We start from the raw sequence: 25,989 nt of genomic DNA, 5'->3' as shown, positions 1-25,989 counted from the left end.
AAACTGCATTTATTTCAATGCAAGGGGCCTAACAGAGAAGGCAGATGAACTCAGGGCATGGTTAGGAACATGGGACTGGGATATCATAGCAATTACGGAAACATGGCTCAGGGATGGACAGGACTGGCAGCTTAACGTTCCAGGATACAAATGCTACAGGAAGGATAGAAAGGGAGGCAAGAGAGAAGGGGGAGTGGTGTTTTTGATAAGGGATAGCATTACAGCTGTGCTGAGGGAGGATATTCCCGGAAATACATCCAGGGAAGTTATTTGTTTGGAACTGAGAAACAAGAAAGGGAGGATCACCTTATTGGGATTGTATTAGAAACACCCTAATAGTCAGAGGGAAATTGAGAAACAAACTTGTAAGGAGATCTCAGCGATCTGTAAGAATAATAGGGTGGTTATGGTAGGGGATTTTAACTTTCCATACATAGACTGGGGCTGCTATAGTGTTAAGGGTTTAGATGCAGAGGAATTTGTTAAGTGTGTACAAGACTACGATGTTGTGGCCAGGGACTACGATGTTGTGGCCATCACGGAAACGTGGATAAATGAGGGACAGGAATGGCTGTTGGAGGTTCCTGGTTACAGATGTTTCAGTAAGATTAGGGGGGGTGGTAAAAAAGGAGGGGGGGGTGGCATTGCTAATTAGAAATGGTATAACGGCTGCAGAAAGGAAGTTTGAGGGGGATCTGCCTCTGGAGGTAGTATGGGCTGAAGTCAGAAATAGGAAAGGTGCAGTCACCTTGTTGTGTGTTTACGATAGGCCCCCCAATAGCAGCAGAGATGTGGAGAAACAGATTGGGAAACAGATTTTGGAAAGGTGCAGAAGCCACAGGGTCGTAGTCATGGGCGACTTCAACTTCCCAAATATTGATTAGAAGCTCTTTAGATCAAGTAGATTGGATGGGGCGGTGTTTGTGCAGTGTGTCCAGGAAGCTTTTCTAACGAAGTATGCAGATTGTCCAACCAGAGGGGAGGCCATATTGGATTTAGTACTCGGTAATGAACCAGGACAAGTGGTGGGCTTGCTAGTGGGTGAACATTTTGGTGATGGTGACCACAATTCTGTGTCTTTCACCTTGGTTATGGAGAGAGATAGGTGCGCACAACAAGGTAGATTTTACAATTGGGGGAAGGGAAATTACGGTGCTGTAAGACAGGATTTGAGGAGCATACGTTGGGAGCATAGGCTGTCAGGGAAGGATGTGATGGAAATGTGGAACTTTTTCAAGGAGCAGATAACGACGTGTCCTTGATATGTATGTACCTATCAGGCAGGAAAGAAATGGTCGTGTGAGGGAGCCTTGGTTGACGAGGGAGGTTGAATGTCGAGTAAAGAGGAAGAAGGAGGCTTACATAAGGTTGAGGAAACAGGGTTCAGACAGAGCAGTGGAGGGATACAGGATAGCCAGAAGGGACCTGAAGAAAGGGATGAGGAGAGCTAAGAGAGGGCATGAAAAATCCCTGGCGGATTGGATCAAGGATAACCCCAAGGCATTTTATGCGTATGTGAGAAACCTGAGAATGACGAGAACGAGGGTAGGTCCGATCAAGGACAGCAGTGGGAGACTGTGTATTGAGTCAGAAGAGATAGGAGAGGTCTTGAACAAGTACTTCTCTTCAGTATTTACGAACGAGAGGGACCGTATTGTTGATGAGGAGAGTGTGAAATGGACTGATAAGCTAGAAGAGATACCTGTTAGGAAGGAAGATGTGTTGGACATTTTGAACAACTTGAGGATAGACATGTCCCCCAGGCCTGATGGGATATATCCTAGGATTATGTGGGAAGCAAGAGAGGAAATTGCAGTACCGTTGGCAATGATCTTCTCGTCTTCACTGGCAACGGGGGTGGTACCAGGGGACTGGAGAGTAGCGAATGTTGTGCCCCTGTTCAAAAAAGGGAATAGGGATAACCCCGGGAATTACAGGCCAGTTAGTCTTACTTCTGTGGTAGGCAAAGTAATGGAAAGGGTACTGAGGGATAGGATTTATGAGTATCTGGAAAGACACTGCTTGATTAGGGACAGCCAGCACGGATTTGTGAAGGGTAGGTCTTGCCTTACAAGTCTTATTGAATTCTTCGAGGAGGTGACCAAGCATGTGGATGAGGGTAGAGCAGTGGATGTAGTGTACATGGATTTTAGTAAGGCATTTGATAAGGTTCCCCATGGTAGGCTTATGCGGAAAGTCAGGATAGAAAACTGGCTAACCGGTCAAAGTCAGAGAGTGGTGGTAGATGGTAAATATTCAGCCTGGAGCCGAGTTACAAGTGGAGTTCCGCAAGGATCAGTTCTGGGTCCTCTGCTGTTTATAATTTTTATTAATGACTTGGATGAGGGAGTCGAAGGGTGGGTCAGTAAATTTGCAGATGATACGAAGATAGGTGGAGTTGTGGACAGTGAGGAGGGCATTTGTCGTTTTCAAAGGGACTTCGATATGATGCAGAGCTGGGCTGAGGAGTGGCAGATGGAGTTCAACCCTGCCAAGTGTGAGGTTGTCCATTTTGGAAGAACAAATAAGAATGCGGAATACAGGGTTAATGGTAGGGTTCTTAGTCAGGTGGAGGAACAGAGGGATCTTGGGGTCTATGTACATAGATCTTTGAAGGTTGCCACTCAGGTGGATAGAGTTTGTAAGAAGGCCTATGGTGTATTCTCGTTCATTAGCAGAGGGATTGAATTCAAGAGTCGTGAAGTGATGTTGCAGCTGTACAGGACTTTGGTTAGGCCACAGTTGGAGTACTGTGTGCAGTTCTGGTCGCCTCACTTTAGGAAAGATGTGGAAGCTTTGGAGAGGGTGCAGAGAAGATTTACCAGGATGTTGCCTGGAATGGAGAATAGGTCGTACAAGGATAGGTTGAGAGTTCTCGGCCTTTTCTCGTTGCAACGGCGAAGGATGAGGGGTGACTTGATAGAGGTTTATAAGATGATCAGAGGAATAGATAGAGTAGACAGTCAGAAACTTTTTCCCCGGGTACAACAGAGTGTTACAAGGGGACATAAATTTAAGGTGAAGGGTGGAAGGTATAGGGGAGATGTCAGGGGTGGGTTCTTTACCCAGAGAGTGGTGGGGGCATGGAATGCCCTGCCCGTGGGAGTGGTAGAGTCAGAATCATTGGCGACCTTTAAGCGGCAATTGGATAGGTACATGGATGGGTGCTTAATCTAGGATAGAGGTTCGGCACAACATCGTGGGCCGAAGGGCCTGTTCTGTGCTGTATTGTTCTATGTTCTATGTTCTATGTTCTAAGACAATTTTCTGATTCAGTATGTGGATGTACCTACTAGAGAAGGTGCAAAACTTGACCTACTCTTGGGAAATAAGGCAGGGCAGGTGACTGAGGTGTCAGTGGGGGAACACTTTGGGGCCAGTGACCATAATTCTATTAGATTTAAAATAATGATGGAAAAGGATAGACCAGATCTAAAAGTTGAAGTTCTAAATTGGAGAAAGGCAAATTTAGACGGTATGAGACAAGAACTTTCAAAAGCTGATTGGGGGCAGATGTTCGCAGGTAAAGAGACAGCTAGAAAATGGGAAGCCTTCAGAATTGAGATAACGAGAATCCAGAGAAAGTATATTCCTGTCAGGGTGAAAGGAAAGGCTGGTAGGTATAGGGAATGCTGGATGGCTAAAGAAATTGAGGGTTTGGTTAAGAAAAAGAAGGAAGCATATGTAAGGTATAGACAGGATAGATCGAGTGAATCCTTAGAAGAGTACAACGGAAGTAGGAGTATACTTAAGAGGGAGATCAGGAGGGCAAAAAGGGGAGATGAGATAGCTTTGGCAAATTGAATTAAGGAAAATCCAGAGTTTTTACAAATACATAAAGGACCAAAGGGTAACTAGGGAGAGAATAGGGCCCCTCAAAAATCAGCAAGGCGGCCTTTGCATGGAGTCGCAGGAGATGGGGCAGATACGAAATGAGTATTTTGCATCAGTATTTACTGTGGAAAAGGATATGGAAGATATAGAAGGTAGCGAAATAGATGGTGACATCGTGCAAAATGTCCAGATTACAGAGGAGGAAGTGCTGGATGTCTTGAAACGGGTAAGCACTGATAAATCCCCAGGATCTGATCAGGTGTACCCTAAAACTCTGTGGGAAGCTAGAGAAGTGATTGCTGGGCCTCTTGTTGAGATATTTGTATAGTCACCTGAGATAGTCACAGGCGAGGTGCCGGAGGACTGGAGGTTGGCTAACGTGGTGCCACTGTTTAGGAAGGGTGGTAAGGACAAGCCAGTAAACTGTAGACCAGTGAACCTGACTTCGGTGGTGGGCAAGTTGTTGGAAGGAATCCTGAGAGACAGGATGTGCATGTATTTGGAAAGGAAAGGACTGATTAGGGATAGTCAGCATGGCTTTGTGCTCACAAACTTGATTGAGTGTTTTGAAGTAACAAAGAGGATTGATGAGGGCAGAGTGGTAGATGTGATCTATATGGACTTCAGTAAGGCGTTTGATAAGGTTCCATATGGCAGACTGGTTAGCAAGGTTAGATCTCAGGGAATACAGGGAGAACTAACCATTTAGATACAGAACTGGCTCAAATGTAGAAGACAGAGGATGGTGATGGAGGGTTGTTTTTCAGACTGGAGGCTGTGACCAGTGGAGTGCCACAAGGATCGGTGCTGGGTCCGCTACTTTTTGTCATTTACATAAATGATTTGGATGCGAGCATAAGAGGTACAGTTAGTAAGTTTGCAGATGACACCAAAATTGGAGGTGTAGTGGACAGTGAAGAAGGTTACCTCAGATTACAACAGGATCTTGACCAGATGGGCCAATGGGCTGAGAAGTGGCAGATGGAGTTTAATTCAGATAAATGCGAGGTGCTGCATTTTGGGAAAGCAAATCTTAGCAGGACGTATACACTTAATGGTAAGGTCCTAGGGAGTGTTGCTGAACAAAGAGACCTTGGAGTGCAGGTTCATAGCTCCTTGAAAGTGGAGTCACAGGTAGATAAGATAGTGGAAGAAGGCATTTGGTATGCTTTCCTTTATTGGTCAGAGTATTGAGTACAGGAGTTGGGAGGTCATGTTGCGGCTGTACAGGACATTGGTTAGGCGACTGTTGGAATATTGCATGCAATTCTGGTCTCCCTCCTATCGGAAAGATGTTGAGGAACTTGAAAGGGTTCAGAAAAGATTTACAAGGATGTTGTCAGGGTTAGAGGATTTGAGCTATAGGGAGAGGCTGAACAGGCTGGGGCTGTTTTCCCTGGAGCGTCGAAGGCTGAGGGGTGACCTTATGGAGGTTTACAAAATTATGAGGTGCATGAATAGGGTAAATAGACAAAGTCTTTTCCTTCGGTTGGGGGAGTCCAGAACTAGAGGGTATAGGTTTAGGGTGAGAGGGGAAAGATATAAAAGATACCGAAGGGTCAACCTTTTCACGCAGAGGGTGGTACGTGTATGGAATGAGCTGCCAGAGGATGTGGTGGAGGCTGGTACAATTGCAACATTTAAGAGGCATTTGGATGGGTATATGAATGGGAAGGGTTTGGAGGGACATGGACCGGGTGCTGGCAGGTGGGACGAGATTGGGTTGGGATATCTAGTCGGCATGGACGGGTTGGACCGAAGGGTCTGTTTCCATGCTGTACATCTCTATGACTCTATGAGGTGCTCTCTTAGTATTTTTGATTAATTTCTCCATTGCATCTTGTAGATGGTACACACTGCTGCTACTGAACATTGGTGACCGATACCTGTGAATGTGGTGCCAATCAGGTGGGCTGCTTTGTCGTCAATAGTGTTGAGCTTCTTGATTGTTTGATTAGAATAGATTAGATTACTTACAGTGTGGAAACATGCCCTTCAGCCCAACAAGTCCACACCGACCCTCCGAAGAGCAACCCATCCATACTCATTCCTGACAGGCAAATGAGCATGGCCAATTCACCTAACCTGCACATTTTTGGACGGTGGGAGGAAACCCATGCAGACATGGGGAGAATGTACCAACCCCACACAAACAGTTGCCTGAGGTGGGAATTGAACCCGGGTCTCTGGTGCTGTGAGGCAACAAGGCTAACCACTGTGCCACCGTGCCGCACTCATCCAAGCAAGTGGAGAGTATTCCATCAGTCCTGACTCGCACCTTCTAGATGGTGGAAGCGTTTGGGAAGTCAGGTGGTCAATTACTCATTACAGATTCTTAGCCTCTGACCTGTTCCTGTAGCCATTGTATTTATGGATAATCCAATTTAGATTCAATGGTAACCCCAAGGATGTTGATAGTTGACTGTGCTGATTCAATTACCAAAGTGACCAATTTCTTCTTTTCATATTACTATCCCAAATAAAAGTATATTCTTTAATAAACTCAAACTAATCTGTTTACTTTAAAAAAAAGACTTACTCTGAAGATACATGGTACAACCAGAGCTCTTTAGTATGATTTTGCCCCCCACACACAGAACACAAGAGAGAAAGACTATATTTTGCAAAGATGAAGGTTTTTAAAAATAAGACAAAGGGGAAGAAAGGGGGTCTAAGAGTCCAGAAACAAAGAATAAGATGTGATGACTTTGCATGTGCACTGAATTTTCTACAAATTACACTGAATTGCTGATAGCTATAGATTGTTGATAGATGTCTAGTTCGGATTCCACAATCCACCTTTTCATGTTTTACCAGGGAGGCAGAAATATTGGTATTTCAAAACACTATCAGATTCCCAGGCACTTCTACTGAGAACAGGAATTCAAGACAGGGCTTTACAGTTCAGGGATATCTTCCCACACTGGCCTGGGTTTGTAGAACTGAACTCCAAGTCTCCAGAAGATTGCTGAGCCACCACTGGGACACGTGCTGTCTAGCCCCTTTGAAGCTAAGATGTTTTCAGTCATAAGGCAAAGAAACCTAACTCTTACTTTTAGAAAGCTTTGCTTAGCTGGTTCTCTAAAGTCACTTGATTTCCACTTGATTCCAGAAGGAAAACAGATGAGTTACAGGGAGAAAATGAGGATTGCAGATGCTAAAGATCAGAGTCAAGAGTGTGGTGCTGGAAAAGCACAGCAGGTCAGGCAGCATCCGAGGAGCCAGAGACTCGATGTTTTGGGCACAAGCCCATTCATGCCTGATGAAGGGTTTATGCCCGAAACGTCGATTCTCCTGCTCCTTTGATGCTGCCTGACCTGCTGTGCTTTTCCAGCACCACACTCTTGACGGGTGACTTACAGCACACATTAAAGTGTTGGCTTCCATTTTATAATTCTGTCATGGGATGTGGCATCACTGGTTAGACCAGCATTTATTGCCCATCTCTAATAAAGGGAAAGATGGCCAAACCATGGTGAACAAGAGTAATTAAGGATAGCATCAGATCGAATGAAGGGGCATACAAATTGGCCAAAAATATAATAGACTGTGAGCTGTTTAGATTACAGCTATCGAGTACATAAGGATTGGTTACAAGAGGAAAACAGAGTACAAGAGTAAACTAGTGGGAAACATCACAAACTGACTGTAAGAGCTTCTGAGTGTGTGAAGAGAATGCGCATTGAAGCAGGGACCAGGCTAGTTTGGATCTGATAGTGTGTAATGATGCAGGTTTAATTAAACTATTTCAGAATAAAAGATCCTTCACGACATCATGATCATAACATGGTAAAATTTAGCATTCGGTTTGAGAAGGAGGCACTTTGGTTGGAAAGTTTAGATAAGGCTAATTGTAAAGGAATGAGGGCAGAAATGGCTGAGGTGGATTCAGAAAGCGGTTTAGCTGCAAAGTTTGTTGCAGAACAATGGCAAACATTTAAGGCAAGTACGAGGGAAACTAAAGAAACTAAAGACTGCTATGACCCCTGGACCTGATGGGATGCATCCTGGAATATTAAGGGAAGTAGCTACAGAGATAGTGTAGTAATCTTCCAGCAATCCTTAGATTCTGAAAAATCCTGGAGGACAGGAACACTGCCAATTTAGCACCTTTACCTAAAAAGGGAAGGAGACAAAAAACAAGTAACAACAGACCAGTTACTCATGATTATTGGGAATATTGAGTCTATTTGGAAGGATGTTTTAGCAAAGCATTTGAAAATACATAATATGGTCAATCAGAGTCAGATTGGGCTTCATGCAGGGAAAATCATGCCCGACAAATTTACTTCAATTCTTTGAGGAGGTAACAAGCAGGATAACAACAGCAACGTAATATGTTTGGACTTTCGGAAGGCATTTGGAAGTACAACATGTTGAGTTACTTAATAAGAGATGTTGGGGGTAGTATATTCACGTGGAGAGAGGATTGGCTAACCAATAAAAGCCAGAGTTGGTAGAGTTGACACAGGATGACAACCTGCAATTAGTGGAGTGCCACAAGGATCAGTGCTGGAGTTAAGATTACTGACAATATACATTCAGGCGTCACAGAACTGTACAGCACAGAAACAGACCCTTCGGTCCAACTCGCCCATGCCAACCAGATATCCCAACCCAACCTAGTCCCACCTGCCAGCACCCGGCCTATATCTCTCCAAACCCTTCCTATTCATAAACCCATCCAAATGCCTTTTAAATGTTGCAATTGTACCAGCCTCCACCACATCCTCTGGCAGCTCATTCCATACACGTACCACTCTCTGTGTAAAAAAGTTGCACCTTAGGTCTTTTTTATATCTTTCCCCTCTCACCCTAAACCTATGCCCTCTAGTTCTGGACTCCCCTATCCCAGGGAAAAGACTTTGTCTATTTATCCTATCCATGCCCCACATGATTTAATAAACAATCCAGGGAAAACAGCCCCAGCCTGTTCAGCCTCTCCCTATAGCTCAAGTCTTCCAACCCTGGCAACATCCTTGTAAATTTTTTCTAAACCCTTGCATGTTTCTCAACATCTTTCGGATAGGAAGACCAGAATTGTACGCAATAGTCTAACAGTGACCTAACCAATGTCCTGTACAGCTGCAACATGATCTCCCAACTCCTGTACTCAATGCCCTGACCAATAAAGGAAAGCATACCAAATGCTTTCTTCACTATCCTATCGACTACCTGTGATTCTACTTTCAAGGAGCTATGAACCTGCATTCCAAGGTCTCTTTGCATAGCAACACTTCCTAGGACATTACCATTAAGTGTATAAGTTCTGATAAGATTTGCTTTCCCAAAATGCAGCATCTCGCATTTATCTGAATTAAACTCCATCTGCCACTTCTCAGCCCATTGGCCCATCTGGTCCAGATCCTGTTGTAATCTGAGGTAACCTTCTTTGCTGTCCACTACACCTCCAATTTTGGTGTCATCCGCAAACTTACTAACTGTACCTCTTATGCTTGCATCCAAATCATTTATATAAATGATGAAACATAGTGGACGCAGCACCCAGCGACTTGGATGAAGCAAATGAATGCCAAGTTTGCAGATGATACATAAATGGGCAGGAAGACAAGTGTTGAGGATAACACAGAGAGTCTGCAGAGGGATACAGACAGATTAAGTGAGTGGGCAAAAATTTGGCAGATGGAATATAATTAGAGAAAATGTGAAGGTATAAACTTTGGTAGGAAGAATATGGAAACCGAACATTATTTAAATGGAGAAATACTACAGAAACCTATAGAATACAGGGATTTGGGATTCCTTGTCCATGAATCACAAAAAGCTAGCATCCAAATTTAACGGGTAATAGGGAAGGCGAATAAAATATTGGCCTTTATTTGAAACAGAATGGAGTATAAAAGTAGGTGCGTGTGGGAGAAGTTTGCTAAAACTCTACAAAGCACTTATAAGGCTACAACTGGAACATTGTGAACAGTTACTCGGAATAAAGTTTAGAGTGATAACCAAAGATAATAGCTATGCCTTCCAAATGTTTAATTGCCTGGATGGATGCAGCTCCAAAAACACTCAAGAAGCTTGACACCAAAGAACAAAGAACAGTACAGCACAGGAACAGGCCCTTCGGCCCTTCAAGCCTGCACCAGCACATGATGCCTTTCTAACTAAAAACCCTTTGTGCCTATGTATTCCATATCCCTCTATTCCCTGCCTAATCATGTATATATCAAGGTGCCTCTTAATGTTGCTGTTGTATCCACCTCCACCATCTGCTCTGGCAGTGCATTCCAAGAACCTACTACCCTCTGTGTAAAAACCGTCCTCCCGATCTCCTTCAAGCTTACTCCCTTTTACCTTAAACTTAGGTCCCCAAGTAATCAACATTTTTACCCAGGAAAAAAGACTCAGACTATTCATTCTATCCATCCCTCTCGTTATTCTAAAGAATTTTATCAGGTCGACCCTTATCATTCAACGTTCAAGTGAAAACAAACCAAGTTTGTCCAATCACCTCATAGCTAATACCCTCCAAATCAGATAACATCCTGGTAAACCCTCTCCAAAGCCTCCATATCCTTCTGGTAGTGTGCTGATCAGAACTGTGCATAACGTCCTAAATGTGGCCTAATTAAAGTTCTATGCAATTGCAACATGACTTGCTAATTTTTATACTCATTGCCCTGACTGATAAAGGCAAGCATGATATGTGCCTACATGACCATGTTATCCACTTGTGTTGCCATTTTCAAGAGAACTGTAGCCATTCTACCTAAATCTCTCAGTATGTTGATGATATTAAGAGTTCTGCCATTTACTGTAAACATCCCTCCTGCATTAGAGTTTCCCAAATGCATCTGCCTCACATTTGTCCAGGTTAAATTCCATCTGCCATGCCTCTGCCCAAGAATCCGGTCTATCTATATCCTGTTGTATCCTCTGACAATCCTTCTCACTATCTGTAGTGTCTTTGTGTCACCTGCAAACTTACTAATCAAGCCACCGAGATTCTCCTCCAAATTATTTATTTATATTACATCCAACAAGGGTCCCTGTACTGACCGCTGCGGGGCACCACTGGTCATAAATCTCCACTCAGAAAAACACCCTCCAACTCTGCCTTCTAAGAAATATTTACAGATAGTCTCAAAACACTGTTCTGGACACACCTACCAAATTGTCCCCCATCCATGTTCCTGGCACTAAGTGAATCCAACTAGGAGAAAGTGAGGACTGCAGATGCTGGGGATCAGAGCTTAAAAATGTGTTGCTGGAAAAGCGCAGCAGGTCAGGCAGCATCTGAAGAAGGGCTTATGCCCGAAACGTCGACTCTCCTTCTCCTGTGATGCTGCCTGACCTGCTGCGCTTTTCCAGCAACACAGTTTTAAACTAAGTGAATCCAAGTCAATATAGGTCAAGTTAAATTACCCACCACCACAACAACTCTGGTCTTTCACATTTTTCCACAATCTGTTCCTCTATCACCCTACAGTACAATCCATGAAAGTGACTGTCTCCTTCCTATTCCTGAGCTCTATTCAAGTGGCCTCGCTGGATGAGTCCTTCAGGGCATCCTCCCTCAGCACAGCTGAGAGATTCTCCCTTCTCAGTAACACAACTCCTCCACCTCTTCTACATCCCATCTAAATCTTGGGAACATTAAGTTGTCAGTGTTGTCCCTCTCAACTAGACTCTGCTAAACATCATAGTTGTGTGTATTCATCCACGTTCTAAGTTCATCTGCCTTACCTGTTATACACCTCACATTAATAAAATACAGTTCAGACCATCAGTCCCACCATGTTCCGTAACCTCCCCATGTCTATTCTTCCTTGGAGTCTTACTGGCTTTAGTCGCTGAGTCATTTTACTTGCTGACCTCTTGCTCTGGTTCCTGCCCCATCCAGGACAAAACAGTCCACTTGATTAGTACCACTTCCATGAACATCCACTCCCTCCAACTCCATTGCTCAGTAACAGCAGCGTGTACCACAAAATACACTGCAAACATTCACCAAAAATCCTCTAAATCCACAAACACTTCTGTCTAGAAGGGTAAGGGCTGCATATATATGGAAACAACACCCCCTGAAAGTTCCCCTCCAAGCCACCCATTATCCTGACATGGAAATAGATTGATGTTCCTTCAGTACAAATATGTCAAAATCCAAAAAAAACTATCTTGTAGACATTCCATGGATTCCTTTCCTTGGGATCTCTACCAATTTGATTTTCTCAGTCCATCTGCACATCGAAGTCCCCCATGATTATTATAATAGTGCCGTTCTTACCTGCCTTTTCTATCTCCTGATTTATTTCCTGTACACAGCTCCCATCATTGTTTTTCCTCAACTCTACCCACACAGGTTCTACACTTTCTGACTCTATATCACTTCTTGCTACCAATTTAATTTATCTCCTCTGTCCATCTACCTGTCCTTTCAATCAGATTTGTATCCTGGAATATTTAATTCTCAGCCCTGATCTTGCAGCCATATCTCTGTGATACCCACAACACTATACCCTCCAACTGCAATCTGTGCTATCAGCTCATTTACCTTGTTTCGGATACAAACACATTTAAATACAACACCCTCAGTCCTGAGTTGACTGTCCCCCTTCTCACAGTTGTCTCCTTATCTGCTGTGCCTGAAGTTAGATTCCTTACCATTTCCATACTCTCTTTCCTATGACTTGTTCTAAAAATTCCAATAAGCTCTCGAGTCCTCTACCCTAACCTTTTCCAAAATTTTCCATATAACTGGAGTTACATACCCCCTGCCTAAACCCCCTTCACCCAAATCTTTTGTTTAAAGCCCTATCCACATGCTTGCAGTCTGGTCCCAGCATGATTCAGGTGGAGCCCATCCCACTGGAACAGCTCTCTCCTCCCCCAGTACTGGTGCCAATAACCCATGAATTTGAACCTGTTTCTCCCATATCAATCCTTGAACCACATGCATTCGTCTTTAGTCTTGTTGACCCTGTGCCAATTGGCTTGTGGCTGAGGTAGCAATCCAGAGATTATAACCTTTTTGGTTCTGCATTTTAACTTAGCCCCTAGTTGCTCATATTCCCTGATCAGAACCTCTTTCCTTTTTCGACTGATATCATTGGTACCCACGTGGACCTTGACAACTGGACCTTTCCCCTCCCAAACCAAGTTCCTTCCGCAGCCCAGATGAGTTATCCTGAATCCAGGCACCAGGCAGGTGACACAGCTTTGGGAATGTCAATCCTGTCCACAGAGAAGAGAGACTATTCCCCTGACAACGCTTTCCCCAATTCCCCCCTCTTGAGCCCTGTGGCTCCCTGTAACAGGGTGCTATCTTCAGTTTGTTCATCCTCCCCTATAGCCCCCTCTCTCACCCACACAGGGAGCAAGAGTCATAAACCTGTTAGACAAGCTCAAGCAATACCTCCTGGATCCCTCTATCTGCCTCATTTATAGTCTCACCCTGTCAATGACAACATTTGAAGGAGTTAATCTGAGGAGTGTGACTGTCTCCAGAAACATACACTCCAGGTAACTCTGCCCCACCTTGATGTGTTGCAGTGTTGGAAGCTCAGACTCCAGGTCATTAACTCTGAGGCAGAGTTCCTCAAACAATGATGTGGTCACTATGAACCACAGTGAGGTCCACTAGCTTCCACATCATGCAGGAACAACATATTGCCTGGCCCTGAATGTATGTTTTATTTTCTTCTTTCTTAATTTGTTTTCTTGAACATTTCCTACTGGCCTTTTAGTTTGTAATCTGTAAATCTTTCTCCTCTTCACCTTCAAACTTTAAGTAATTTATAACAAGTATTCAAATTAGCAGTTATTACCAACCAATGCATTTGCCGTTTTCCTGCGATGTCAATCTTTCTTTTGTGCTAGAATCCCGACACTGGACTTCAATTTATCTTATTTTAAGATATACTTACAAACTATGAACCAATAAAGTAAGCAAAACGCACACCTTCCCCACTGCACCAAAATCCCCAAATTACATATTCACTCAAGCTGTGTTACACTCTGGATGTGATCTCTCCTTCCGTAATATGCAAAGCTAACCAATCATGGCTGATCTCATCTCGGATCTTTCCTGAAGAAGTGCTCATGCCCGAAACATCGATTCTCCTGCTCCTTGGATGCTGCCTGATCTGCTGCGCTTTTCCAGCAACACATTTTTCAGCTCTGATCTCCAGCATCTGCAGTCCTCACTTTCTCCTAGTTGATCTTATCTCGGCCTTAACTCCACTTTCTTGCTCATTCTGCATAATCCTGCAACGTGTCTCCAATTAAAAACTTGACTATCTCATCCTTAAATGTACGCAGTATTGCAGAATTCATCTGCAGTCGTGTGAACTGAACTCCACAGGTTCATGCCCCTTTGGAAGAAGTAATTTCTCCACATAGAGTCACAGTCATAGAGATGTACAGCATGGAAACAGACCCTGCAGTCCAACCCATCTACATCAACCAGATATCCCAACCCAATCCAGTCCCATCTGCAGGACCTGGTCCGTATCCCTCCAAACTGCCCGGACTCTCGGCCGCACTGTACGCTGCCCTCAGAGTGGCGGGGTGGGGGAAACGAGACTGTCACACACCTCCTTCTGGAATGTGCCTATGTAGAAGAAGTCTGGAGAGGAATGCAGTGGTGCTTGTCGAGGTTCGTCCCGAGCAGCGCCGTGACGTGGGACTCCATGCTCTACGGTCTGTTCCCTGGGACGCACACCGAGACAAACATCAACTGTGCCTGGAGGATCATCAACTCAGTGAAGGACGCTCTCTGGGCGGTCCGAAACCTGTTGACCTTCCAGCTGAAGGAGTTGACCCCAACTGAATGTTACAGACTGGCACATTCCAAGGTCCAGGACTACGTGTTGAGGGACGCGGTGAAGCTTGGGGCAGCTGCCGCCAAGGCGCGGTGGGGAAAGACCACCGTATACCATCTGCCTGCCTAAGAAGAACAGGGGGCCCACGCAGTCATTTGGGCTCTGGTGATGCCTCAGCTAAATATATGGACATATGATTGATAAACGTATAGACCTGTATATAAAAATGATAAATTCTGATCTCTGTATGTAAATGTTTACATATGTATGGCATGACCAACTGTACACACCATCAAATTATTTTATGAATAAAGTATATTTTTGAAATAAAAAAAAACCTGGTCCGTATCCCTCCAAACCCTTCCTATTCACATACTCATCCAAATGCTGCAATTGTACCAGCCTCCACCACATCCTCTGGCAGCTCATTCCATACACGTACCACCCTCTGTGTGAAAAGGCTGCCCATTAGGTTCCTTTTATATCTTTCTCCTCTCACCCTAAACCTATGCCCTCTAGTTCTGGACTCCTCCACCCTTATCTATTTACCCTATCCATGCCCTTCATGATTTTATAAGGTCACCCCTCAGCCTCCGACGCTCCAGGGAAAACAGCCCCAGTCTGTTCAACCTCTCCCTATAGCTCAAATCCTCCAACCCTGGCAACATCCTTATAAATCTTTTCTGAACCCTTTCAAGTTTCACAACATCCTTCTGATATGAAGGAGACCAATATTCCAACAGTTGCCTAACCAACGTCCTGTACAGCTGCAACATGACCTCCCAACTCCTGTACTCAATGCTCTGACCAATAAAGGAAAGCATACCAAACACCTTCTTCACTATCCTATCTACCTGCGACTCTACTTTCAAGGAGCTATGAACCTGTATTCCAAGGTCTCTTTGTCCAGCAACACCCCCTAGGACCTTACCATTAAGTGTATAAATCCTGCTAAGATTTGCTTTCCCAAAATGCAGCAACTCACATTTATCTAAATTAAACACCATCTGCCGCTTCTCAGCCCATTGGCCCATCTGGTCCAGATCCTGTTGTAATCTGAGGTAACTCTCTTCGCTGTCCACTACACCTCCAATTTTGGTGTCATCTGCAAACTAACTAAACCTCTTCTGCTCGCATCCAAATCATTTATGTAAATGACAAAAAGTAGAGAGCCCAGCACCGATCCTTGTGGCACTCCACTGGTCACAGGCCTCCAGTCTGAAAAACCCTCCACCACCACCCTCTGTCTTCTACCTTTGAGCCAGTTCTGTATCCAAATGGCTAGTTCTCCCTGTGTTCCATGAGATCTAACCTTGCTAATCAGTCTCCCATGGGGAACCTTGTTTTAATGCCTTACTAAAGTCCATATAGGTCACATCTACTGCTCTGCCCTCATCAATCCTCTTTGTTACTTCTTCAAAAAACTCAATCAAGTTTGTGAGACATGATTTCCCACGCACAAAGTCATGTTGACGATCCCTAATCAGTCCTTGCCTTTCCAAATACATGTATATCCTGTCCCTCAGGATTCCCTCCAATCAACTTGCCCACCACCGAGGTCAGGTCTATTCCTGGCTTGTCCTTACCACCCTTCTTAAACAGTGGCACCACGTTAGCCAACCTCCAGTCTTCTGGCACCTCACCTGTGACTATCGATGATACAAACATCTCAGCAAGAGAACCTTTTCCTCCACTACATTGATGACGGTATCGGTGCTGCCTCATGCTCCCACGAGGAGGTTGAACAGTTCATCCACTTTACCAACACCTTCCATCCCGACCTCAAATTTACCTGGACCGTCTCAGACTCCTCCCTCCCCTTCCAAGACCTCTCCATTTCTATCTCGGGCGACCGAATCAACACAGACATTTACTATAAACCGACAGACTCCCACAGCTACCGAGACTACACCTCCTCCCACCCTGCCCCCTGTAAAAACGCCATCCCATATTCCCAATTCCTTCGTCTCCGCCGCATCTGCTCCCAGGAGGACCAGTTCCAATACCGTACAACCCAGATGGCCTCCTTCTTCAAAGACTGCAATTTCCCCCCCAGACGTGATCGACGATACTCTCACCACATCTCTTCCACTTCCCGTTCCTCCGCTCTTGAGCCCCGCCCCTCTAATCGCCACCAGGACAGAACCCCACTGGTCCTCACCTACCACCCCACCAACCTCCATATACATCATATCATCCGTCGTCATTTCCACCACCTCCAAATGGACCCCACCACCAGGGATATATTTCCCTCCCCTCCCCTATCAGCGTTCCAAAAAGACCACCTCCCTCCGTGACTCCCTCGTCAGGTCCACACCCCCCACCAACCCAACCTCCACTCCCGGCACCTTCCCCTGCAACTGCAAGAAATGCAAAACTTGCGCCCACACCTCCCCCCTTACCTCCCTCCAAGGCCCCAAGGGATCCTTCCATATCCGCCACAAATTCACCTGCACCTCCACACACATCATTTACTGCATCTGCTGCACCTGATGTGGCCTCCTCTATATTGGGGAGACAGGCCGCCTACTTGCGGAACGTTTCAGAGAACACCTCTGGGACACCCGGACCAACCAACCCAACCACCCCGTGGCTCAACACTTCAACTCCCCCTCCCACTCCACCAAGGACATGCAGGTCCTTGGACTCCTCCATCGCCAGACCATAGCAACACGACAGTTGGAGGAAGAGCACCTCATCTTCCGCCTAGGAACCCTCCAACCACAAGGGATGAACTCAGATTTCTCCAGTTTCCTCATTTCCCCTATCCCACCTTGTCTCAGTCCCAACCCTCGAACTCAGCACCACCTACCTAACCTGCAATCCTCTTCCTGACCTCTCCACCCCCACCCCCACTCTGGCCTATCACCCTCACCTTTACCTCCTTCTACCTATCTCATTTCCAACGCCCCCTCCCCCAAGTCCCTCCTCCCTACCTTTTATCTTAGCCTGCTGGACACACCTTCCTCATTCCTGAAGAAGGGCTCATGCCCAAAACGTCGATTCTCCTGTTCCTTGGATGCTGCCTGACCTCTGCGCTTTTCCAGCAACACATTTTCAGCTCTATCTCAGCAAGAGGCCCAGCAATCACTTCCCACAGAGTTCTAGGATAGATCTGGTCAAGTCCTGGGGATTTATCCACTTTTATGTGTTTCAAGACATCCAGCACTTCCTCCTCTGTAATCTGGACATTTTTCAAGATGTCACCATCTATTTCCCTGCATTCTATCGTCATCTCTGTTTTAAATGTACTCGCACTTATCCTAAAGCTATGACCTCCCATTCTAATTGCCTCACTTGAGGAAACATCCTCTGTGTGTTTACTTTGTCATTCCGCTTTAGCATTTTATATCCCTCAGTTATATCTCCTTCCATTCTTCTACATTCCAGAAAGTTAAGGCCTCACTGGTCAATCTCTCTTCATAAGACAAACTCCTCATGCCTGGTATAAGTCAAAGGGAGACAAAAAAAGCCAAAAGGCCAATTAGCATAACATCTGTTATTGGGGAAGGATATATTAGCAGGGAATGTTGAGATAAGTAGTAAAATCAAGCAGAATCAGTGTGGCTTCATGAAGAGAAAATCATGCCAGGCAATCTCCCCTTGATGGTGGGGAAACTGCTGGAAGCAATTCTGAGGGATACAATTAATCTGTTCTTGGAGAGACAGGGCTAAGGAAGAACAATCAGCATGGTTTGGTTAAGGGGAGGTAATGTCTGATAACATGACTGAATTTTCAGAGGTGGCCAGGTGTAGATGGGGGCAAAGCTTTTGATAATAACATATTGCATTGAGTCAGAGAGATCTATAACACAGAAAAAGGCCCTTTGGATCATTATGTCCAAACTAGTCAAAAACAACCACTGAAGTGCTCTAATTCCATTTTGCAGTAATTGGCCCATAGCCTCATATGTCTTCGCATCACAAGTGCATATCTAAATTCTTCTGAAATGTAATGACGGTTTCTGCCTGTACCACCTTTACAGGCAGTGAGTTCTAGATTCCTGCCACCTTCTGGGCTAAAGCTTTTCTTCATGTCTCTTCTTAACCTTTTACCCTTACCTTAAATCTATGCCCTCGGTCATTGATCCCTCCGTAAAGGGAAGAAATTTCTTCCTGCCTACCCTATCTCTGTCCATCATAATGTTATACATCTCACACGTCCCCTCTCAATCTCCGCTGCTCGAAGGAAAACAACCCCAGTCTGTTCAGAACTGAAACTTTCCAGCCCAGATAACATCCTGATTACCGTTCCCTCCGTGACTACCTGGTCAGGTCCACACCCCCCTATGACCCACCCTCCCATTCTGGCACTTTCCCCTGCCACCGCAGGAACTGTAAAACCTGTGCCCACACCTCCTCCCTCACCTCTATCCAAGGCCCTAAATGAGCCTTCCACATCCAAAGTTTCACCTGCACATCCACTAATATCATTTATTGTATCCGTTGCTCCCGATGTGGCCTCCTCTACATTGGGGAGACTGGGCGCCTCCAAGCAGAGCGCTTTAGGGAACATCTCCGAGACACCCGCACCAATCAACCAAACCGCCCCGTGGCCCAACATTTCAACTCCCCCTCCCACTCTGCCGAGGACATGGAGGTCCTGGGCCTCCTTCACCGCCGCTCCCTCACCACCAGACGCCTGGAGGAAGAACGCCTCATCTTCCACCTCGGAACACTTCAACCCCAGGGCATCAATGTGGACTTCAACAGCTTCCTCATTTCCCCTTCCCCCACCTCATCCTAGTTTCAAACTTCCAGCTCAGTAACTGTCTCCTTGACTTGTCCGGACTTGTCCGACCTGCCTATCTTCTTTTCCACCTATCCACCCCACCCTCTCCTCCTTGACCTATCACCTTCATCCCCTCCCCCACTCACCCATTGTACTCTATGCTACTCTCTCCCCACCCCCACCCTCCTCTAGCTTATCTCTCCACGCTTCAGGCTCACTGCCTTTATTCCTGATGAAGGGCTTTTGCCCGAAACGTCGATTTCGCTGCTCGTTGGATGCTGCCTGAACTGCTGTGCTCTTCCAGCACCACTAATCCAACATCCTGATTAACCTCCTCTGCACCTTCTCCAATGTTATCATATCCCTCCAATATGGTTAATGAGATTTGGTGACAAGAAGTCTGGGAGAGAACATAAAGGTCAAACAGAGAGAGGAACTGAAGAGTTTGTACTGGTTTTTGGACTGTCTTTATGACAGAAGGATTTGACACTACAGTATGAAGATTGTTTCCTTGCCTAATTTCCCTGTATCAGCTAGATCCTGGAAGTTTGGAAAATAGAAACTAAGTTATAAGTATTACTGAAAAGATGGTCCCGATCAACATCTTCAGAAAATCAATCAAGAAACAATCATTTACACCTGTGGAACAATGCATCATGAAAACCACTTCAGTAATCTAGGCCAGTTTTTGTTATTTTCTTTTATCTGTCCCTTAACTGTGTTTATTTGTCTGTCTGCCTGTTGTGTGAATGGGGCTGAAAACAAAGCTCATTGGGTTTAAATCATACACATCAATTATACTACTTTCTTTAACTTTCCTCTGCTCAAGTTGCTATTTTATTAATAAATAGTTAAGTCTTGTTTAAGCTACAAACCTGGAATGTAGAATCGATTATTCTCAAAGACTGGTAAGGTTTATTCAAAATGTCTGGTTAGAAACCACCAGGTCAATGTTGAGGTCTTTCAAGGTCTTAATTCTACTACTGTGAATAGGGACGTTGGTTTGAATTGGCTGTTTATCTCCATGTTACAACAATAGATTGTGGGAGATGTGAGATTATGCACTTTAGTAGGAAGAACAGTGGAGATGAATATTATTGAAATGGGGAAAGAAAGCAGAAAGCTGCAGGAACTGGGAGACTTGGGACATCTTGTGCATAAAGCTCAAAAAAACCTGTGTTATATGCTTAGTCAATATTATGGAAGACAAATAGAATGTTGGAAATAAACACAAAGATGCTGGAGAAACTCAACAGGTCTGGCAATATCTGTGGAGACAGAAACAGCGTGAACATTTACCAAACTCAAAAACTTATTTCACTCAGAGGGTAGTGAACCTATAGGGTCATTGGAGACAACGACGTGGGAACAATTAGAGAAGCTGTTGTCACTGCTTCTCTGACTGTGATTCTTTATTCATTCGTGGGAAGAGGGTGTCATGCTCATCCATAATTGAATGCATAAGAAAGTGAGATCAATCCCACGTACCAGATGACAGTGAAGAGGTATAGGAGGAGGATGGTCTGGTCAACTGTATTGAATGCTGTAGACAGGTTGAAGAGGACGAGGGTGGGTGGTTTACCACAGTCATACATGTAGGGAGGGAAGCAGTGACTTCGCTAACATCTGTTTTGATATTGTGGCAGCAGAAGAAACAAGTTCGGTCAGATCAAACATGGTATTCTGGGAAAGACAGAATGTGATTTTGGAAGATGACAACATTCAGAGAGTTTGGAGTGAAGCAAAATATTTAACCAGGTATCAATCCTGTGAAGTAATTGGGAGAATTTATAACTTTAAAGTTTAATTACATGTTGTTGTGGGGCTCACTGACACAGGTGAGATCAGCACAGGCCTAGAATGAAGCCTTGGCCTTTCCTCAGGAATTGTCTCTGAACAGCATCAGGTCTGAGAATATGCATTTTGAAATGATTGTTTTTCCCTAGCAAAGCTTAACTGCACAAGTCACACACATCAGCCTCACAGTGAAATTGCCTCAATACTAGTAAAATAAAGAACACCACATGCTGAAAATGTGAGACAAAAACAGAAATTGCTGGAGAAACTCAGTAAGTCTGGCAGCAACTGTGGAGAGAAAAACAGAGTTAGCATTCTGAATCCAGTGACCCTTCATAGGTGCTGCCAGAGTTGCTGAGTTACATCAGCAATTTTAACACAGAAGTACGCTCCCTGCATTGATTCAAGTGTAATTATTAATTTTAGCGATGTTCACATTATTATGGTCCATATCTGACACAGTACTCAGAAATATAAGCAACCAATTCAGTCCTTTCACAGCTTCTCAAACCGACGTTATTCATTCGCCCAACTCACCCCCTCCCAACCCACCTAAAATCCTCTAACTCACCCCTCCCCATATCCACAAACCCCTCCCCATATCCACAAACCCCTCCCCATATCCACAAACCTCTCCCCATATCCACAAACCCCTCCCCATATCCACAAACCCCTCCCCATGTACTCGATATCTAAAGTCCCACCCCATCTTTATCCAACTCTAATCATAGACCCCACAGCACCTCCTCACCGTTTCCCTCTACTCATCTTCCTCTAAATCCCTCAACCGATCCCCTCCATTTCGCACCCTCCTTTCCCATATCCAACTCATCCACTCCCGATATGCCCGATCTCATCCCCTCTCCTTATCCCCCAAACCCCCATCCCATATTCCCCAATTTCACTAATCCATCTTTCATCCCATGTCCCCTAACTTGACCAGTACTTCTTTCCCATGTCCCTCAGTTCCTTTCACTCCACCTTCGGCTGCGTTTGGCCCCATTGCAAACTCTCATTTCAAGTTGCTCCCAATAAAGAATTCCACAAGTCCTATTTCTCTCTGGCCTGAAGTTGTTCAGTGCACCCCTGAGATTGCACAGAAATGACCGTCCCTGTACCTGCTGCACCAGGGCTGCACTGTTGATTTGTTCCTGTTGTTGCTGGGCGATGGTGACCCCCAGGACAAGCGTGTGAACCCCACATGTGGTGCTGGTGATGAGGACAATGGGTGTCAGCTGCAGTGGGAGGGTGATGAAGAAGGAGAAGGTGAAGAAAGCTTGCCAGCCCACCGTGTCACTGGCCTCATGAGCATGGGAGAAGTTCAGGCCCAGGTAGGAGAAGATCTGAGCAGCAATGAGGACCCAGAGGCTGTATGGAATGACCTTCTGGGAAATTTTATCTGGGACAAGTCCAAACCTACACAAGATGAAGAGGAGGAGATGGACAGCCAATCCAATTCCAGCCACCAGGAGAGAGGCCAACTTGTCACTGGAGTACAGCACGGCACATGTGATGATGACATAACAGTCAAATAGTGCAGCAAAGACCACCAACACCAGGAGAGTATCATGTCGCTGACGACGGAAGTATGTCTGGTACAGGTTCTCCAGGGAATCGGGGACAAAGGTCAGTCTCATGAAACGGGGGAGGCAGAGACAACATCCTGAACTCCTGACTGTCACCTCTCGGCTCCGTTCCACACCCTGCTCAGGGTCAGAGGGCAGGCTGACCGAACATTCTGCTGAGTACTCTGGCTCTGAAAACGCACGGTTCCTGGGCATCGTTCTGATGCCAACCAGTTTCAGGTGAGATCGTGTCTACTCTCTTGCCAGACAAACCTTGGCATGCAAATTGTTGTTAAGGGACTCACTGCCAATTGGTCTCAGAAGATTGATATCAGTTAGTGCTGGGTGAATCGCTGTCACCTCTGACAGACATGTGAGTGGACGCACAGAAGATTGATGTGTCAACACAGGATAGGTAAGCAATACCAGAATCACTGATAGGCAAGGGAACAGTGCCAGCTGAGGGAGTCAGTGTTGGTCTATATAACGTCCACTCTGAGTCCAGGGGGACACGATCTAGGAGTAAATTACTGCAGATGCAGGATATTCACTCTGTTCCCCAGAAGATGCAATGTCCACTCTGACCTGAGGGATTATGATGTCCACTCTGACCCGGGGGGTTACGATGTCCACTCTGACCTGAGGGATTACGACGTCCACTCTGACCTGAGGGGGTTACGATGTCCACTCTGACCTGAGGGGTTACGATGTCCACTCTGACCCAGGGGGGGGTTACGATGTCCACTCTGACCTGAGGGATTATGATGTCCACTCTAACCTGAGGGGTTACGATGTCCACTCTGACCCAGGGGGGTTACGATGTCCACTCTGACCCAGGGGGGTTACGATGTCCACTCTGATCTGAGGGATTATGATGTCCACTCTGACCCGGAGGGGTTACGATGTCCACTCTGACCCGGGGGTTACGATGTCCACTCTGACCTGAGGGGTTACGATGTCCACTCTGACCCGGGGGTTACGATGTCCACTCTGACCTGAGGGGTTACGATGTCCACTCTGACCTGAGGGGTTACGATGTCCACTCTGACCCAGGGGGGTTACGATGTCCACTCTGACCTGAGGGGTTACGATGTCCACTCTGACCCAGGGAGTGGGGGAAGGTGGGGAATATGATGTTCACCCTGACCCGAGGGGGAAGGGAGGGGGGATACAGTGTTCACCCTGACCCGAGGGGGAAGGGAGGGGGGGGAGGTGGTTACAGTGTTTGCCCTGACCCGGGGGGGGGGGTTACAGTGTTTGCCCTGACCCGGGGGGGGGGGGGGGGGGAGGGAGGGGGTTACAGTGTTCACCCTGACCCGGGGGGGGGGGGGGGGTTACAGTGTTTGCCCTGACCCGGGGGGGGGGAGGGGGTTACAGTGTTTGCCCTGACCCGGGGGGGGGGAGAGGGGGTTACAGTGTTTGCCCTGACCCGGGGGGGGGGAGGGGGTTACAGTGTTTGCCCTGACCCAGGGGGAGGGGGGGGGATACAGTGTTCACCCTGACCCAGGGGGAGGGGGGGGGATACAGTGTTCACCCTGACCCAGGGGGAGGGGGGGGGGGGTTACAGTGTTCACCCTGACCCGGGGGAGGGAGGGGGTTACAGTGTTCACCCTGACCCAGGGGGAGGGGGGGGGGTTACAGTGTTCACCCTGACCCGGGGGAGGGAGGGGGTTACAGTGTTCACCCTGACCCAGGGGGAGGGAGGGGGTTACAGTGTTCACCCTGACCCAGGGGGAGGGGGGGGGTTACAGTGTTTGCCCTGACCTGGGGGGGGGATACAGTGTTCACCCTGACCCGGGGGGGGGGAGGGGGTTACAGTGTTTGCCCTGACCCAGGGGGAGGGGGGGGGTTACAGTGTTCACCCTGACCCGGGGGAGGGGGGGGGGGTTACAGTGTTCACCCTGACCCGGGGGGGGGGATACAGTGTTTGCCCTGACCCGGGGGGGGGGGGAGAGGGGGTTACAGTGTTTGCCCTGACCCGGGGGGGGGGGGGGGATACAGTGTTCACCCTGACCCAGGGGGAGGGGGGGGGATACAGTGTTCACCCTGACCCAGGGGGAGGGGGGGGATACAGTGTTCACCCTGACCCAGGGGGAGGGGGGGGGATACAGTGTTCACCCTGACCCAGGGGGAGGGGGGGGGATACAGTGTTCACCCTGACCCAGGGGGAGGGGGGGGGGATACAGTGTTCACCCTGACCCAGGGGGAGGGGGGGGGGGATACAGTGTTCACCCTGACCCAGGGGGAGGGAGGGGGTTACAGTGTTTGCCCTGACCCGGGGGGGGGGGGGGGTTACAGTGTTTGCCCCGGGCTCTGGGAGAGTGGGGAAGGCTGGCGCTGAGCTGCAGCCTCGGGCTCCGGGCGGTGCTGGAAGCCGCACCGAGAGCTCGGGCCGGACTGGTCCCCAGCACAAGCCGAGCCCCTGGGCCGGATCGGTCCGTCCTCCCGCTGATACCCACCCGATGGCCGGCCCAGAGCCTCCGGAGAGCGCCGCGGAACGACTCCGGGCTCGGGATCCGAGTCCCAGGCACCGACTCCCGCAGCTTCACAAATCCCAGCGAATCTCAGCAGCTCCTTCCACTGGAGACAGGGAGGGAGGTGGGAATGATAGAGGGAGGAGCGGGAGGATACAGGGAGGAAGGGAAGAGGGAGAGTAACGGTGGAGGGAGGGGAGCAGGAGGAGGGAATGATAGAGGGAGGGAGGGAAGGAGAGTGTGTAAAGGGGAAGCAGGACCAGGGAGAGAGGGGACAAGGAAGGGTGTGAGGAACTGAGGGAGGGGTGGGTTGGGAGTTGGAGCGAGCGAAAGAGGGAGGGGGAAAAGAGAGAGAGAGGTGGCAGATAGATAAAAAGGAAAAGTGAGGGAGAGAGACGCAAGATGGGAAGAGAGACCAAGACAGAGTGAGAGAGAAAGGGAAGAGAAGAGAGGGTAAGGTGACAGGGAGGGAGAGATAGACAGTGATGGAGCAGGAAAGGAGGGTGGACTAGAGTGACCTCTCTGATTTCTCATTCTCTCTCTCTTTATCTTTCTTTCGCTAGCTCCATCACTCTGATACTACACCTCTCTCTGTTTTTGTCTCTCAATATCTTTCTCATTCAATTCCTTCTCTCTCTATTCCCTTCAATTTCTATCTGCTCTTCTATCCCTCGGTTTCCCTCTTGTGCACAGTTCTTCTCACTGTCTGCCTTTTCTTCCCCCTCTCTACCCCTCTGTGATCAGAGTTAGCTTTTCCCAATCAAACCTTGGTCATGAGCAGTGTTATCACAGGACTGTGATTA

The 25,989-nt window shown here is 46.9% G+C and overlaps 1 protein-coding gene across 5 annotated transcripts in view; it reads right to left on the bottom strand.

Moving 5' to 3' along the window:
* Positions 1–25,989, bottom strand: part of adcy3a (adenylate cyclase 3a) — a 145,523-nt gene extending 119,534 nt beyond the window's left edge. The window contains exons 1-2 of one of the 5 annotated variants that reach the window (XM_072580182.1): positions 25,172–25,989; positions 22,266–23,789 (exon numbers count right to left, since the gene is read on the bottom strand). In XM_072580182.1, coding sequence (XP_072436283.1) covers positions 22,266–22,928 — 663 coding nt within the window. In that variant the 5' untranslated portion in view covers positions 22,929–23,789; positions 25,172–25,989. Of the gene's footprint in view, positions 1–22,265; positions 23,932–25,171 lie in introns of those variants that run through there. The other 4 variants (XM_072580183.1, XM_072580184.1, XM_072580181.1 and 1 more) reach the window with 4 other exon arrangements.

This window comes from Chiloscyllium punctatum, chromosome 11, assembly GCF_047496795.1.
Source record: "Chiloscyllium punctatum isolate Juve2018m chromosome 11, sChiPun1.3, whole genome shotgun sequence".
Taxonomy (NCBI): Eukaryota; Metazoa; Chordata; class Chondrichthyes; order Orectolobiformes; family Hemiscylliidae; genus Chiloscyllium; species Chiloscyllium punctatum.
This window is presented reverse-complemented; position numbering and strand designations above follow the sequence as displayed.